At 43.8% G+C, this 15,884-nt stretch overlaps 1 protein-coding gene across 5 annotated transcripts in view; it reads right to left on the bottom strand.

Moving 5' to 3' along the window:
- The window catches only part of Vps13d (vacuolar protein sorting 13 homolog D), a 221,120-nt gene that overhangs the window by 98,669 nt on the left and 106,567 nt on the right, over positions 1–15,884 (bottom strand). For all 5 annotated transcript variants that reach the window (XM_050153110.1, XM_050153115.1, XM_050153113.1 and 2 more), the window contains 5 exons: positions 12,463–12,593; positions 11,914–12,089; positions 6,763–6,886; positions 5,161–5,396; positions 2,028–2,136 (listed from right to left, as the gene is read on the bottom strand). In XM_050153110.1, coding sequence (XP_050009067.1) covers positions 2,028–2,136; positions 5,161–5,396; positions 6,763–6,886; positions 11,914–12,089; positions 12,463–12,593 — 776 coding nt within the window. The remainder of the gene's footprint in view (positions 1–2,027; positions 2,137–5,160; positions 5,397–6,762; positions 6,887–11,913; positions 12,090–12,462; positions 12,594–15,884) is intronic.

Here is a 15,884-nt window from a genome sequence, read left to right as displayed (position 1 = left end):
TCAGTCAAAGATGTTTACCTAGTCCATTATATACTACAGGTGATAACACTTATTGAGACCCTGCTGCTGGTCAGGCCTGGGTACAGTAACTCATTCAACCTTAAAAACAATCCAACAAGGTGCATGCTGTTGCTGTCCTTACAGATGAGGAAGTTAGGGTTTGGTGAGAAAAGTTAATTTCCCCATGCTGTCACAACTAGTGACCAGAGGGACTACTTGGACCTGTCCGATGCCAAAGCCCACTTAACTGTTCTATAATGCCTCTCCACTGCAGGGACACCTCTCCCAAGCTGCAACTCTCGGGGTCACACACTCACAGCATGTAGGAGCTTCACTGCCACCCACTAACTCAGTCACAAGTTACACACATGCCAGAAAGATCGTTTTTCAGCATTCTACAATTTTTTAGAGGCTAGGAATTGAGTCTAGGGCTAGGCAGAGTTCCTCTGCGGAGCTATATTCCCGGCCCTGCAGTCTACATCCTACAGAGTAGTGACCTGAGATCAGCTGCACAGTCACAAGGTGAGCTAGTTCACAACCCGAGTGATGTGGATGAGGCAGCTAAGCTCACGGAGCCTGCTTTCTGACTTGTCAAGAAGGCAAACTAAGCGACCTCTTCAGTTCTTATAGTAAATGTAAAAACCCAGCCTGGAGAGCTGTGGCTTCATAACTGTATGCTGTGCTACTATCCCCACAACTCTGACACAGCACTACATGAACATTGTCTTAGATCATAGGTTCTCAACCCACGGGTTATGACTCCTTGGGGGTGGGGATGGGAGTCAAAGGACACTTTCACAAGGGTTGCATAGCAGATATCCTGCATATCAGATCACATTTACATTACGGTAAGAATTGCAAAATTAGTTTTGAAGTAGCAACAAAATAATTTTATGGTTGGAGGGTCACCACAACTATACTAAAGGGAAGCAGCATTAGGAAGATTGAGAACCACTGTCCTAGATGTTTCCTTTATTCCTCCCAGGAAGTCAGTAAAAAAAAAATGTAGCTCGGAAGAAGGGGGAAAGCCAGTCTCAAACTACACCAGCACCCGCTTCTTCCTGCTGGAACTGCTGACTGCTCCTGTAAGATCAAAGTCAGCCTCAACTCCAAATGCAGCCTCCCACAGTCTCATCTATGCTCACATCTGCCCACAGCACCAGCCCGCTCAGCACAGGAAGCTCCTCAGATGCCTCAGGCTGAGTCACCCAGTCGCACAGTGAGGGAAGCTGGCCTGCAGGAACGTACTTATACCAGAACTCCCTCTTAAAAATATGGAGATCTTTCCTGGGAGCCCTTTTCCTCTTCCCTAACAATTTAACCCTAAACATTGAGATGTGACTGAGGAAGGAAGAATGTGCCCAGAATGCCCTTGACTGTTAGAAACCTGTCTGGATCTGCAGATGTTTGCCCAGATGACAAACTTGGCACTTAAGCCACAGGTGGTGACATGTTAGTGCAAATGCAGACCTCCATCAGGGCTCTCCAGGTCCATGTGCTCCAGATGACAACTTCATGGTCTTCTTCCCTGGTTGCCGCTGCATCTCCATGATCCCGAACTTCTGCCATCTTTCATTTTCAACTATTTGCTATCACTCTTCCTGCCACTTATTACTATCTTTGACCAAATTTTACTGCTTTCCCCTCCAAATCTAGGTCAGCTAACCGGAATATTTTCCTATACTCACAGGCGTGCCTTGCTCTTCTTACGCTAACTCATCAGAGGACATGAAAAGGGGTACTTGCCAGTGGGACATTTTCCTTTAGTTCAGTTTGAGATAAAAGAAGCAACAGGCAAGAAAAAAAAAAATAGAAATCACAATTCACAGCTTCAGGACTGTCCTCTCTCCAGAAGGACCTGGGAGTGAGATGGCTGGAACCCGGAAGCCAGCACGATCACAGTGAACACAGCAGGAGCACAAGCCCAGAGCCTCCAGGGCTCCCGGCCCAGTTCCTGCAGGGCCAGAGACTCTGGACTAGATGAGCCTGAGCCCCCCAACTCTTGTCGCCCACGTCTGAGCCTTTACCTTCTTTTTTAGGATGACCCTTTGCGTCTTTGGGGACACATCCAAGACGAGTTCTGCACAAGTAACTGCCTTGTGGGAAGCCACGGGCCTTCCTTTGCCCTCCTGCAAACTAAGATGAAATAAATGAGTGCACACACACACACACACACACACACACACAAGCAATGCATAAACCTCTATTAACAAACAAAAAAGTTGACTGCTGCCGGTCATCTCAGTACTTAGCAAACTGAAGGAAGAAGAGAACCCAAGCTATACAGAAGAAACTCTGTCTCAAAACAAACAAACCAACAGAAACCATGAAGAAAAAGCCTGACAGGACACAGGAGTAGAGCCACTCTTAACCCCTGCACAAGTTAGGACTCACTGGTGAACACAAAACTCTGGCATTTTCCCTCTCCTCATAATTTCAGTGGCACAAAATCAAGACATGAAACAACAGCCATGAATCTTTGGTGGGGGGGGGCAGGGAAAACCTAAGGCAGGTGTCCAAGGGCACAGCCACGCTCTGCTCTGCCAAACAGAGCATCAGCATCACCGTACTCCCAAGTCTTGGCAAGAAATGGAATCCTTTTAGGAGGAAAAGAATCCAGAGGGCCAATAGTCACCTTCCCCCAATTCAAGCCTGTGGTGCTTCCCTGTGGCTTAAAAATCCCAAGCGTTATGGATTGCTGGCGCAGCTTGGGTGTTTATTATAATATTATTATTTGTGTGGGATGTTGTGGGTTGTACGTAAATGGTCGGGTAAATGCAACTGTATACGTGCATTGGAGGCCCAGAGAGCAACATTGGGTGTCTGCCTCTACCACTCGGCTTCTCATTATTTGAGACAGGGTCACCACTGGACTTGGGACTCACTGTTTCAGTTAGGTTAGCTGGCCGGCAAGACCTAGAACATGCCCAACTCTGCCCACAGTGCTGGGGTTACGAGCACCGGCCAACACACTTAGCTTCCCATCTGAGAGCCAGAATCCAAACTCAGGAACTTACGCTTGTGAACTTACGCTGTGCCCACTGAGCCCTTCTCAGCTTCTCACTTTAGAATACATGCATAATGCTCGAATGATGTCTAATTTAGATCACTTGCCTGTTTGCATCAACCCTTAACATTACAAAAGTACTGATGAGTTCGGTTAATAATTAGTCATCTGGACATCAAAAGCATATGTGACAAAAGCAAAACAAAATTCAACAAATTAGATTTCACTGAAATTTAAAAAAAATTGTCCTTTAAATAATACCTTCAAAAAAAAAAAAAAGCCACAGTCAACCCATAGCATGGGAAATCAAACTGCAAGGCTAAGATGCCTGCTGACTGACTGACAGACAGACAGACAGACAGACACACAGGCAGCAAGTACACAGCACAGAGCATTTCTTAGACTCATGCAGACTGAACACGTTTTATAAAAGCAGGGTCACAAAAATGTGGCTGAACCCAAAACATGACACTAAGTGAAAGATGCCAGCCAAAGAAGGTTACCAGGTTGACCCAGACTCAGGGACTACCCAGTTAGCCAAGCCTACAGGAACAGAAAGGAGATTAGAGGTCACTGAGGTCAGGGTGGAGGAGTGGAAGATAGTGCCAGGGGAGGCTCTTTTAGGAACAGCAAAATGACAATCATGATGACAACGGCATCCACGGTGTACTAAATGCCACTACCTATTCAGTTTGAAATGGTTACTTTTCTGTGACATGAATCTGACCTCAATAAAAATAAAAATTAAAGAAAAAAAACTGTACTTTCTTCCGAGAATGCACACCAATAGCATTCGGTAGACCCCAAAACTGGTTCCAAGTCCTAGCACCCAAACAGGGCCTGGGCTTCCAAGAGCTTCTCTCCTTCCCTGCTCCCAACCCTCACCCTCTCAGGCCACCATAGGACTCTCCCTTCAGAGCTCAGCGGCTGATGGAACTTACAGAAACCAGAGCAAGTAGGGCTTACAATCAGACAGAACTGGTTTCTCAGGCACTAATCCTTAAGAAGGTTACATTGATCAGTGCCATAGGACCAGCCCACAAACAAACCTTATTAGCCAATGTCAAGACAAACACCACAGGAATTCAAGATCCAGGAAGAGACTTATCAATTGTTCAGGCTAGGCTCAGTCCCTGCGGGGCCCTTAAAGGAAAAGTTGCTGCTACCCTACAGGGGTGGGGGTAGGGAAGGCAGAGGCAGGCAGATCTCTGAGTTTGAGGCCAGCCTGGTCTACAGAGCAAATTCTAGGACACCCAGGACTGTTACACAAAGATACCCTCTCGGAGACAGGGGTGGGGGTGGGGGAGGTGAGGGAATGGGGGGGTGGGGTGTTTACAGATGAGAATGTGGACTAGACTCTCAAGGGAAAACCTGGGCTTGGAGTTTAGTAAAGAAAGCATTGGCTGTGACTTGTCTCCTCAGAAACTATTTAAACTTTATGATTTAGAGTTGATCAGGACACAATGCTTTATTCTGTGTACATTGAACCATTGGGTATCTTTGTATTAATTGCTGTCTCCTGAAAGGAGAAGTTTCTCTGATCAAAAGTAAGAGATTTATGTTCTATGAATATAGTAGTAAGTCATTAGGAATCATTTTAACACTATGCCCGTTAGTCTATTAGAGTAATAGATTTGACCACCAATTCTTAGACACATAACAGTGACAGATATGGGTCTTATGTAACATGATGGGTCTTAGACCCAATCTGTGCTTATATCCAAACAAAATTCTTTGTCCTTGAATTAAATAAACCTATTCAGTCTTAATGCATTAATTACTAAATTTTCTCTTATTTTGAAAAGTAACATATCCTTGCATGTGTATCCCACAATTCTTCTCTATCCATCCATCAGTCCGCTGATGACTTCTGGACTGATTATCTCAGCTGTTCTGAGAAACAGCAGGAAACAGACACAAATGTACACGTGCCTTTCTTATGCTAGTCAAACTTTAACAAACACAAATGTACACGTGCCTTTCTTATGCTAGTCAAACTTTAACAAACAAATGTACACGTGCCTTTTCTTATGCTAGTTAAACTTTAACAAACACAAATGTACAAGTGCCTTTCTTATGCTAGTCAAACTTTAAAACCAGTGAAGAGTTAAAAGATTCTGCTTTGCATGAACTATAATTAAGTCCAGAATTACCCGGAGAACGTGTACGTGGCAGCAATGTAAATGAAATTTTCGTAGTACAACTGTCGGTTATTCTGGAAGTCATTCATGTTGCAGCTGATCTCCGAGGAGCCTGCCCCCTTAACAGTCAATGTGATGAAGGGTGGGAGGGTGGGCTCATCCCAGGCGTAATCCAGTGATGTCATGGGCTTCACTTCAGTCCGCAGCCTGGGTTCAGCTACGCCATGCTGAGTGAAGACAACAGGAACCTAGAGGGCAGAGGACTTTGTTCAGGGCAGTTTCCTGGAAAGTGAGCCAGCCAGACCAAGGTGGACGCTCCCATCATCCCAGATGAACACTCTACGGGGAATAGTGACCAGTGACGGGACAAGGCAAGGACCACAGGCAACCGGAAACAGAGTGCCTGGCAGCTTAAACTGTGACTGCAGCTCCAGGAAAAGCCATATGTGAACTTTGTAGGTGCCGATACATAATACACGCACATAAATAAAAATGCAAAAACAATCCATCTTAAGACACTTTGCCAAAATATCCAAGGCAGCAATTCCATTGCTCCGATGCTGTCTTTACTACCCTTGCTCCCTGTGAATGTCTGAATACAGAAAGAATGGGGATCTGGACACTGGTTCTAAAAAGTCTTATATTCTAAGACACATAACTTGAAGGAGTAATTTAAAATGAATCTTATGGGTCAGGGAGTTGCTCAGCAGATAAAGGTACATGTTGCTAAGCTTAATGGCCTGAGTTTGATCCCCCAGGACCCACATACTGGAAGAAAACCAACACCTGAACCATGGTCTTTGGTCTTAACATGTCTGTGGCACTCACACACACACAAAATAAAAGACAGAATCTCATAATTTCCACTTAACATTTAGGATTATAAAAATGTGCCGGGCTATGGTAGCACCCACCTTTAATCCCAGCACTCTAGAGGTAGAGGCAGGCAGGATCTCTGAGTTCGAGGCCGACCTTATCTACAAAAGCTAATTCTAGAACAGGCTTCAAAGCTACAGAGAAACCCTGTCCTGAAAAACAAAAAAACAAAACGAAACAACAACAACAAAATGCTAGCTGTAATTGAGCAACAGCAGTGGACCCACTCCGCTCTTCCTGAGCAGCCTGATCCCTTTCTCTGCCTGCACAGCATGTCTACAGGGAGCACCGTGTCTTAGTCAAAAAGAAGTTTTGGGGGCAGAAAATTTACTTCAACCTGGATGAGGCAGCTTAGTGGCCATCATAATCGGTAGACGTGGCTGGAAAGATAGTTCAGTGGTTAAAGCACTTGTTCTTCCAGAGGACCTGGGATCGATTCCCAGTACTCACATGGCGACTCACAATCATCTATAACTCCAGTTCCAGGGGAATCTAATGCCCTCTTCTCTCTCTGAAGATACCAGGCATACTTGGTGCATACATGTACATGCAGACAAAATGCTCAGACACATGAAATAAATTAGGACATCTAAAAAAATAATAATACCAGTTGAAACACCTCTTCAGAGTTGGGGCTTCAGGGTCACAGAGCTCTAGTGAGTGTCACGTGTGCACCGTAACACAGTCTTCCACCCTGCCCCACGTGAGCAGCCAGCCCTCCTCAGGAGTGCGCAGTACCTTGGAAAAGTTGTCAATTCTGAAAGGAGGCGGTAACTGGTCTGTGTCACTAAAGGAGATCCTGTATGTAGCTCCTCGGAGAGTAATTTCCACTCGGAGGAAGAAGCATTTCCCCAGGGTGTCCCTGCAGGACAAGGAGCAAAGGCCACATTAAAAGGAGACAGGCTGAAGAGATGGCTAGGTGGAGAGAGCTGCAACTCTGGTTCCAGGAGCATCTGATGTCTTCTGAGTTCCAAGGGCACCAGGAACCCATTCAATACATAAATATGCATGCACTCAAACACACATGCACATAAAACAAAAATAAATCTTAAAAAAAAAGCGGGGGGACAGACTGTGGTCCCTTGGCTCCTCATTTACAACATTGTGCACACATATACAAGGATGCTGGCAGCTGCAGCCCACTGCATGGTCCCTGAGCAAACTTAGGAAGTAGGAGGACTAGAGAGACGGCTCGGCAGGTAGGAAACATATGGCTCGTGAAAAAACAGAGCTAAGTCCCAACACCTACATTAAGAGGCTCACAACCACCTATAACTCCAGGTCCAGGGGATCTAATGACTACTTTGGGTCTCCTCAGACACAAGCACTCACACCACACATACCCACACGCATGCATGCACATAATAAAGCTTTAATTTAGAAAGTAGAAACTGTTAACAGCAAAAAGTGGTGATTTCCTAATCATCTCTTCAGATGATATTCTTTTACGAAGACCTGTGAAAGGAAAAGATATAGTTCAGACATTCAAGGTCATTCTCAAGTACACACTGAGTTCTAGGCCAGCCTGGGCTACATGAGACCCTGGGGAAAGAAGTACACGTGTTCTATTTTGTGTTTACGAGCACTGTATTTAGATATATTAACTAGAGGAAAGAAGAACCTAGTTTTACAGAAAATATCAATTAACAAATGAAGAAAATTTTAAAGATCACCATTTCAAATCCCTTACATAACAATTTCAGTTTTGTAAACAGTTTGGGGACACAGACTATTGGACTGCCAATGCTGCCTCAACAGGTTAGTCCTCTTCATGAAGATGGAAAGGAGATTTTTGCAGCAGAGAGAGAAGGTGGGCACCACAAAAGCCAAATGATGATCAAACCAAACCAGTAACAAGATCAATGTGCCACAGCCCTTCTGATGCGACTCTAAAGGAACTATTCACACAAAGGGCTGACCTGACCTACACACAGGACACTGGCATCCAAATGCAGAAAAGAGCACATCCTACAAGACCACAGCAGCAACTGGCAAACAAACACCACTGGCTCACAGCCAAGAAGAGAGAGCTGGGTCGACTCTCCACTGCAGCACATAAAAGCATCTGCAGCTGCATTGGACAAGTGACCACTGACGGGATCCCAGCTCAGAGAGAGTGGACTGCAGTGAAGGAGAGCATGCCAATTCGCCCAGGCTGTGACAGAGACTGCACGGTGCTCTACTACATTCCTTGTGAGTGTATTGATGGTATCGTAGTTATGGTATTACTATTGGTTTTAAAAACAAAGGTATTTCCCTAGATACATATGATACCATTGTTTGTGGTGGGTGCTGGATTTAATACAGCTCAAGTATCACGATGACCTGGACTTTCTTTCCAATGGTTCAGCAAAGTGCACTCACATATGTGCTCAACCCCCAGAGCAGGTGTGGGAAAGGGGAGGGACACAAGTAGGGAGGTGAGAGATGGAAGAGTTCCCTGTACTGCTCCTGGGACTTCTCATTCAAATTGTTTCCAGATGAAAGATTGGGGAAAGGAAAAGCAATGGGTGGCACCGGTCACTCGGTAGCTTAGATTACACACTGAAGCCATTTTTAAAGGATTAACACTAGGCATACAGTCACCACTTTCCCTTTTACCCCACCCTCACCTTTATAAAGTAATCAGCTTTAATCTCAGCCTAATGAATGGCTCCCAACAGCATGTTTATTTTAGCAGAAATAGAAAAAAAAAACACATAATTCCTATGGATCTCAAGAATTCTGAACAAAAGAGCCACCAAAACGAAACTGAAGGTCTCCCACGGCCTCACTTCAACAGGTACTATGAAGCCACAGCAACCAATACTAGTACTAGGCACGCAGACAGGCCAGTGAGTAAACAGGAACCCCAGAAACAAACCCTTGTGTGTACGGCCAAATGCCTTCCAACAACCAATGCCGCTGGAGAAGCAGAACATCAACATGCCAAGAAGTGGCTCCTCCCAGTTATACCACACACAAGGGTTAACTCAAAGCAGACCAGACCCATAAGAGTTGAGATTATAAAACCCTTAAGCAAACAAAGGAAAACAGCCTCATGGCACTGGATTTGACAACTGTTTCTGCAATGCATTATCAAAAGCAACCAAAGAAGCAATAAACTGGATTCAACAACAAAGAGATTATCATAGAAGGCAATCAGCAGCATGTAAAGGCAGAAGAGCAGATGTGCAAATCACATACCTGGTTGGGGCTAACATCCAAAAGGAACAACAACCAGCTCAAATAACCCAATACAAAAGTGGGCAAGGATCCGATGAAGACAAACAGGCTCATGAAATGATCATTAGAGAACTGTGAGCCCGTGCCATAGTGAGGGCAGGGGCTGAGCTCAGGAGCAAAGTACCTGCTGCCATTTATGAGAACTTGGCGTCTCAATACCCAGTAGCCCAGAGACAGCCCACAGTGAGATTCCCTGCTCACTGCTATTGAAATAGCTACTACAGACATCACCAACAGCAAATGCTAAGCATTGGTAAAGCTGTGGAGAAACTGCAGCCCCCAGGCACAGCTCACAGGAAAATAAAATGCTATAATCCTAACAAAACACAGCATAGCACACTCTGGAAAGATTAAAAATGATAAAGCCAATGACCTATACCTGTGACCTATGTCTACAATCCTGGCCACTGAGGAGGCTGAAGTGGGGAGACTGTTGGAGTTCTCAGTTCAAGACTAGACTAAACAACACAGTAAGACCTTGTATTAAAGAAAAAAATTAGAAATAAAACAGCTGACATGGTGGCACACACCTTTAATTCAAGAACTCAGAAGGCAGAGGGGCAAACAGATCTCCATGAGCTCAAGGTCAGCCTAGACTATATATCAAATTTCAGGCCAGCCAAGGCTGCAGAGAAGACCCTATCTCAAAAAAACAAATAAATTTTTAAAAATCATATTATCCAACCATTATATTCCTGGATCTACACACTAAAGAATTGAAACCAGGGTCTGGAGTGCACATGCGCACACCTGTGTTCACAGTAGGAACCAAAAGGTGGAAGCATCATTAGGTGGACAAACAAAATGGGAACAGACATGAGATGCTATTCAGCCTTAAAAAGGAAGGAAATGCTAATAACCCATGCCACATGGATAAACATAAAGGATATTATCCTAAGTAAAATAAGATAGTCATGAGAAGATAAGTATTGTACATCTCCACTCATATATTGTCGAGTAATCAAATTTCTAGATACACCATGTAGAATGGGTACTGCCAAGGCTGGGGCAAGGGAAACAGTAATTTAATTGGCGTAGAGTCTGAGTTTTACAGGACATGCTCTAGGCTCTATGTGCATGGATATGAATGTGCACTGGCTGCTCAAGAGTGTGCAGCAATGTGTGCACTGGCTAGTCAAGACAGGGTGGCAGAGGAGAGTCACAAAGGTCCCCGTGTTCACAGAAAAGCACAAGGGAAACCAGGAATGTTAAACATAGAGGGTTGTTCCTTCAAAGGAGGGATGCATAACTTGTTATCTACCTTAAAAAGCTGGGGGCTGATAGTAGCCTGGTGACCTTTGTACTATCTGTGAGGCTGAGATCACACTGGATCCCCCACCTCAGATCCTTATCGTGAGCTTGCCAATCTACAGAACCCATCTTTATGGAAGGTGTCACATGTTCTTTATAGAATTTCAATATAGTCATATATTAAGTTTTATTGTCCAAATGGACTGAGTTAATTATCACCAGGAAAATTTTCAAGAAATTATGCTATGGTTAAATATGCCTAAAATAAACTACTTGGAAATAGTCTGAACTAACACCAGCTAAGTCATATTGAACAGAACAACCTTCTTGCCTCCCACTCTGCTGGTTTAGGGGTTGCAGAGACCCCTGCATGTGTGCAGCAATGAGAATATGCACTGATTGTTCAAGGGCACAATCAAAAAAGGTGATCACTGTAGCCAAGAAGTTTAAAGTCAAGCTGGACAATCAAGCAAAAAATAACCTTCAGTCTCAAGAAAACAAAACCCTAAAAATGGTTATTGATGATGGGGCTAAGAATGTGTTCAATGGCAGTAACTGCTTAGCATGTACAAAGCCCAAGGTTCAACCGCAAAAAAAAATATAACAATAACAATAAAGCATTTGATGAAACAGGAAGGAAATTAAGTCATCCTAAGCTAGCTGAGGCTGAATTTGGTTGATTTTTCTAACAAGGACCCGAGGTTCACTGGATTGAGCAAAGAAGATGTGTTTACATTTGTCAACTTGACACAAACAAAAATAACCTGGAAAGAAAGTTTGATTGATGGATTGTCTCATATCAAGTTGGTCTGTGGCTCTGTCAGGGACTGTCTTAATTTAGTTAATCAATATGAGAAGACCTAATCTATGGTGGTAGCACCATTCCCTAGGCAAAGTATCCTGAGCTGTATGACACTGGGGAAATGGATTAAAGTACATCTAATAAACAAGTGAGCATGCATGCATCCATTTCTTTCTCTCTGCTCATACGTGACTAGCTGTTTGGGGTGTCAGCCTTGACTCCTCCACTATGTTGGATTATAAACTAAAAGCACAAACTGAAATAAACCCTTTTCTCCCCCAAGTTGAGATTTTTTTTTCTTTTAATTTCTTTCTTTTTCTTTTTCTTTTTTTTTTTTTGGTGGTTGTGGGGGGTATCAGGATATTTTTATCATGGTAACAGAAATGAAACAAGACAGAAGAACATTCAAATGCAAAAGAATAAACAGGATAGTTACCACCAGTAGCACCACCTGAACACAAACAGCAATAGAGTTACAGGCAGTCACTCTGGACTTCACACGTCATAAGACCAGAGAACTGTATTCATCACTTAAAGCTGCTAACATCTTCTATAACTCATCTGATCAAAATGCTGCCGTTTCCTTGAGCTCGATCAAGCCTCAAACTCACCTCATGTTGATATGGAAGGAATTATTCTTGTTGACTTCAAAGCCTCCAGACCAAATGCAATTGGGAACGTCCATCAGCCTGACACACAACAGCTGGTCGTAGTCATTGCGTGGCCAGTGGAACACCACACTGGAACCAGGCAAGGTGGAAATGTAGCCATTGGGATTGGATGTTCCCTAAAACACACAGATCGGGGCTTTAGTCACATTACTCAAAACCTGAGCAAGTCACATACAATTCTTGCTGAGTTCCTACTCTCAGCCTTATCCTACACAAGAGCTGCTGGGTCACTCACATCATAAAACACAGTCTTGATGAGAAGCGAGCCTCAATTTTAAAAACAAGCTCTGGCCATTCTTTTTTTTTTTTTTTTTTTCTTTTCGAGACAGGGTTTCTCTGTGGCTTTGGAGCCTGTCCTGGAACTAGCTCTTGTAGACCAGGCTGGCCTCGAACTCACAGAGATCCGCCTGTCTCTGCCTCCTGAGTGCTGGGATTAAAGGCATGCGCCACCACCACCCGGCTGGCCATTCTTCAAAGCAAACTGCTTACCTGTCCCCGGGCAAATTCCCTTTGTGCAAATGCAAGCTTGTGAGATGATTTATTATCCAACAGGTAACGGGGGGCAAAGATGACCATACAAGTGTCAATATAGCGACCTCGGCCTTTCTTGACATCAATACCTACAAATGACAAGAACCATTTCATTGATTAATTATGACTGAAAATTCTTATTCTGACAAAAATAAGTAACCTTCATAATTCCTTAGTTCCTGTGAGCAAACACATATGTCATCTGGAGTGGGTATGAAGCCCTTCGAGAATGGAATGGAAATATTAGCTCCTCACAATGTTTAATTCCTTTTAGAAAGCCCTGGGGGTGGGTGGCGAGATGGCTCAGTGGGTAAAGACAACCTGATTTTGATCCCTCAAACCCACATTGCTCACTCCTATTAGTAGTTGTTGTCCCCTGACCTCTACACAATGTACCATGGCATATATACATCCATACAAAAAATAAGGAAATGTTTGAAAAATCTCAGGGTTTCCCCTGTATACACCACTATAATAACAGCTAAGACACATGGATGTTTTGGTTGCAAATAGCTTAGTTTTCTGTTTATGAAACTAATCATTCAGACAACTCCACGCTACAATGATGCTTATACTTGGGACCCAAACTCCCCCCACTAAGAGATCTGCCTTTGATAAATGGAATCCTCCGACTACTTAGTTGGATTCTACACCACTCTGAACTCAATTAAGTACTCTATCTAGAATCTTCTCTAGTAATTTTAGTCTACTATTCAATAATCCAACTCATACGCAATGCTAGGATTTATTTATTCATTAAAAAATAGGTCTTCCCCACTTACTACAAACTGGAAACATTTTTTACATTCATAAAACACCCAGTGAGAAAGAAATCTCAAACCAACTAGTTTCACATAAAGACAAATGAAGTCACACTGAGTCACCTTGTAAAATCTGATGACAATTTAAAAACAACAACACTCAGCAGGGTGACTCACTCATTCGCTATGACAATAAATAGAAGAAATAAGTTCAAAGCTCTGTGCTGAGTTCTGGATATACAATAATTAAAAATACTTATACCCAAAGTAATAAAAATAGCAGTCCTAATGCTTATCGACCCCTTCATATAAGTTAGGCCCTCTGTGTGGCTTTATACTTAATTTTCACAACATCCTTCTGGAATAAGGGTATTAGTCACTTCTGCTGCACTAAGGCATGGGAAGTGGAGTCACGTGATCTAGGTCATGCAGCTACAGACAAGGCTAGGAGGTCAGCCTAGGCACCTAGTGAGCGTCAGCACCCCTCCCAGTTACAGGTACCAACCTAAGGACCCCTAGCGTGCTTCAATTGGTCTGAGAGGTCAGCTGAGATAAAAAGACTGAGCAGTCTCTAGAGACTGTCTCTGGAATTCTTACCTAAGATACCACATGTCTCAAGAGTGATGGGAAACCCCCACACACTTTTCTTCTGGGACAAGAAGAAAAGCTTAAGTTGCCAGAAACCAACAGTGTCAGCGTCAGCAGATCTTACTAATAAGAAATCCACTTCAAAAGCTGGGCTTAATTTGGAAGCACACAGAGTGGCCCAGAGCAGCACAGACACCCTGCTTCTGGGAAAAGGTGAACTTTCTATTTCCCTTCTATCCTAGTTTACACCCTGGCAGACCCTGATTAATTGAGCTGAGATCAAAATGCACAAAATCCTTCTTTTTCAAGGTGCATATCCCGGCTTTTCTGCTGGGGATTGCCTTGACAACACACACACAAATGTCACAAAGCCGAGGACTTTTAAGATCCTATCTTGGCTCATTCCTTTTGTCCCTTCACTTGGAAGAAGGACAGAATTCAGATGACAGGCCTATAAGGAACACAGGTTTACAGACACTGCCAGGTTACACATGCGTTCACAATTTACACCTGCATCCACGACTACACACGCATGTACATTACACATGTGCTCAGTGCTCTACTTGCTTGTCTGCCACAACTCTGTGGCTCTCAGCAAGAGTTGTGCTAAAAGAAGTAACTTTGAGCCCAGTGGTGGTGGTGCATGTCTTTAATCCCAGAACTCGGGAGGCAGAGGCAGGTGGATCTCTGTGAGTTCGAAGTCAGCCTGGTCTACAGGAGCTAGTTCCAGGACAGGCTCCAAAGCTACAGAGAAACCCTGTCTTGAAAAACAAAAAACAACAACAACAAAGGAGGAGGAGGAGGAGGAGGAGGAGGAGGAGAAAGAGGAAGAAGAAAAGAAGAAGAAGAAGAAGAAGAAGAAGAAGAAGAAGAAGAAGAAGAAGAAGAAGAAGAAGAAGAAGAAGAAGAAGAAGAAGAAGAAACAACTTTGTTTCTCCCTTCCCTATTCTGTCCGAAATACAGATTCCAGTTAACCTGGGTAGCTGGTTTTGAAAAATAATTTATGCACAAGCCGGGCCACCAGAAGGCCCCACCCACTCGAGGGGTGGAGAAGACAAATGTGAGTAGAATCCTCTCTTAGCTCAAATAAAGCTGGTTCCTTTGAGAAATTTTTATGTCCACTGTAAGGAAGAAGTTTTAATGTGAGTATGAACACAAACCCAGGATGGGAGCATGAAACAAATTCAGGTTAAATTAACTGAAAAGGAAACTATGCTTGAACAATTCTCCTGTTAAGAAATCCTCAAGCAAGCCAGGTGGTGGTGGCGCACGCCTTTAATCCCAGCACTTGGGAGGCAGAGGCAGGCGGATGGATCTCTGTGAGTTCGAGGCCAGCCTGGGCTACAAGAGCTAGTTCCAGGACAGGAACCAAAAGAAATCCTCAAGCAGGGCAGCCAAGCTGACTCAGCAGCTAAAGGCGCTTGCCTCCAAGACTGATAACCTCAGTTCAATTTCTGTGATGCGCATGATGAAAGGAAAGAATCAGCTCCGGCACACTGTCCTCTGATGTGCATACCTGTGCACAACACATGTCTACATACACATGCACATGCACACACATGCACACATTCGCACACATTCACACACATTCACACACACACACAAAATAATTGAATATTTTTTAAAAAGAACTCAGGACTAAGCTACCCCATTCTCTGTAGGATTCTGGGTAAATTTGTACCATCATGGTTCTTCCTCCTACAACATGACTGTCTAGACCAACACCAACACTTGTACAACATTCCAGCAAATCCTGCAACCTCTTCTGGCCTCCTTGGGCAGGACCCAGAACCAGGTAGTTTTAGGCTAAACATGGCTGTAAAGTCCCTGGAAATGATTTACTACAAGGTCACACTGCTAACATACAAAACATGGGGAATACTTAAATCTAATTGACCCTGAGCCTTTAGGAAATGCTTCACTCAACTGGGTATAGAATCCTCCCTGACACACCCACGAAGACGAGTAGGGGGCATGGCATCCCCAAGTACATTTTACTGTATTTTTTGCCTCTGATTCACACAGTGCTGT

The sequence above is a fragment of the Alexandromys fortis genome, unplaced genomic scaffold, assembly GCF_014885135.2.
Source record: "Alexandromys fortis isolate MF-2015 unplaced genomic scaffold, M_Fortis_MF-2015_v1.1 scaffold_88, whole genome shotgun sequence".
Classification (NCBI taxonomy): domain Eukaryota; kingdom Metazoa; phylum Chordata; class Mammalia; order Rodentia; family Cricetidae; genus Alexandromys; species Alexandromys fortis.
Note: the sequence above shows the minus strand (reverse complement) of the source record. Positions and strands in the feature narration are given on the sequence as shown.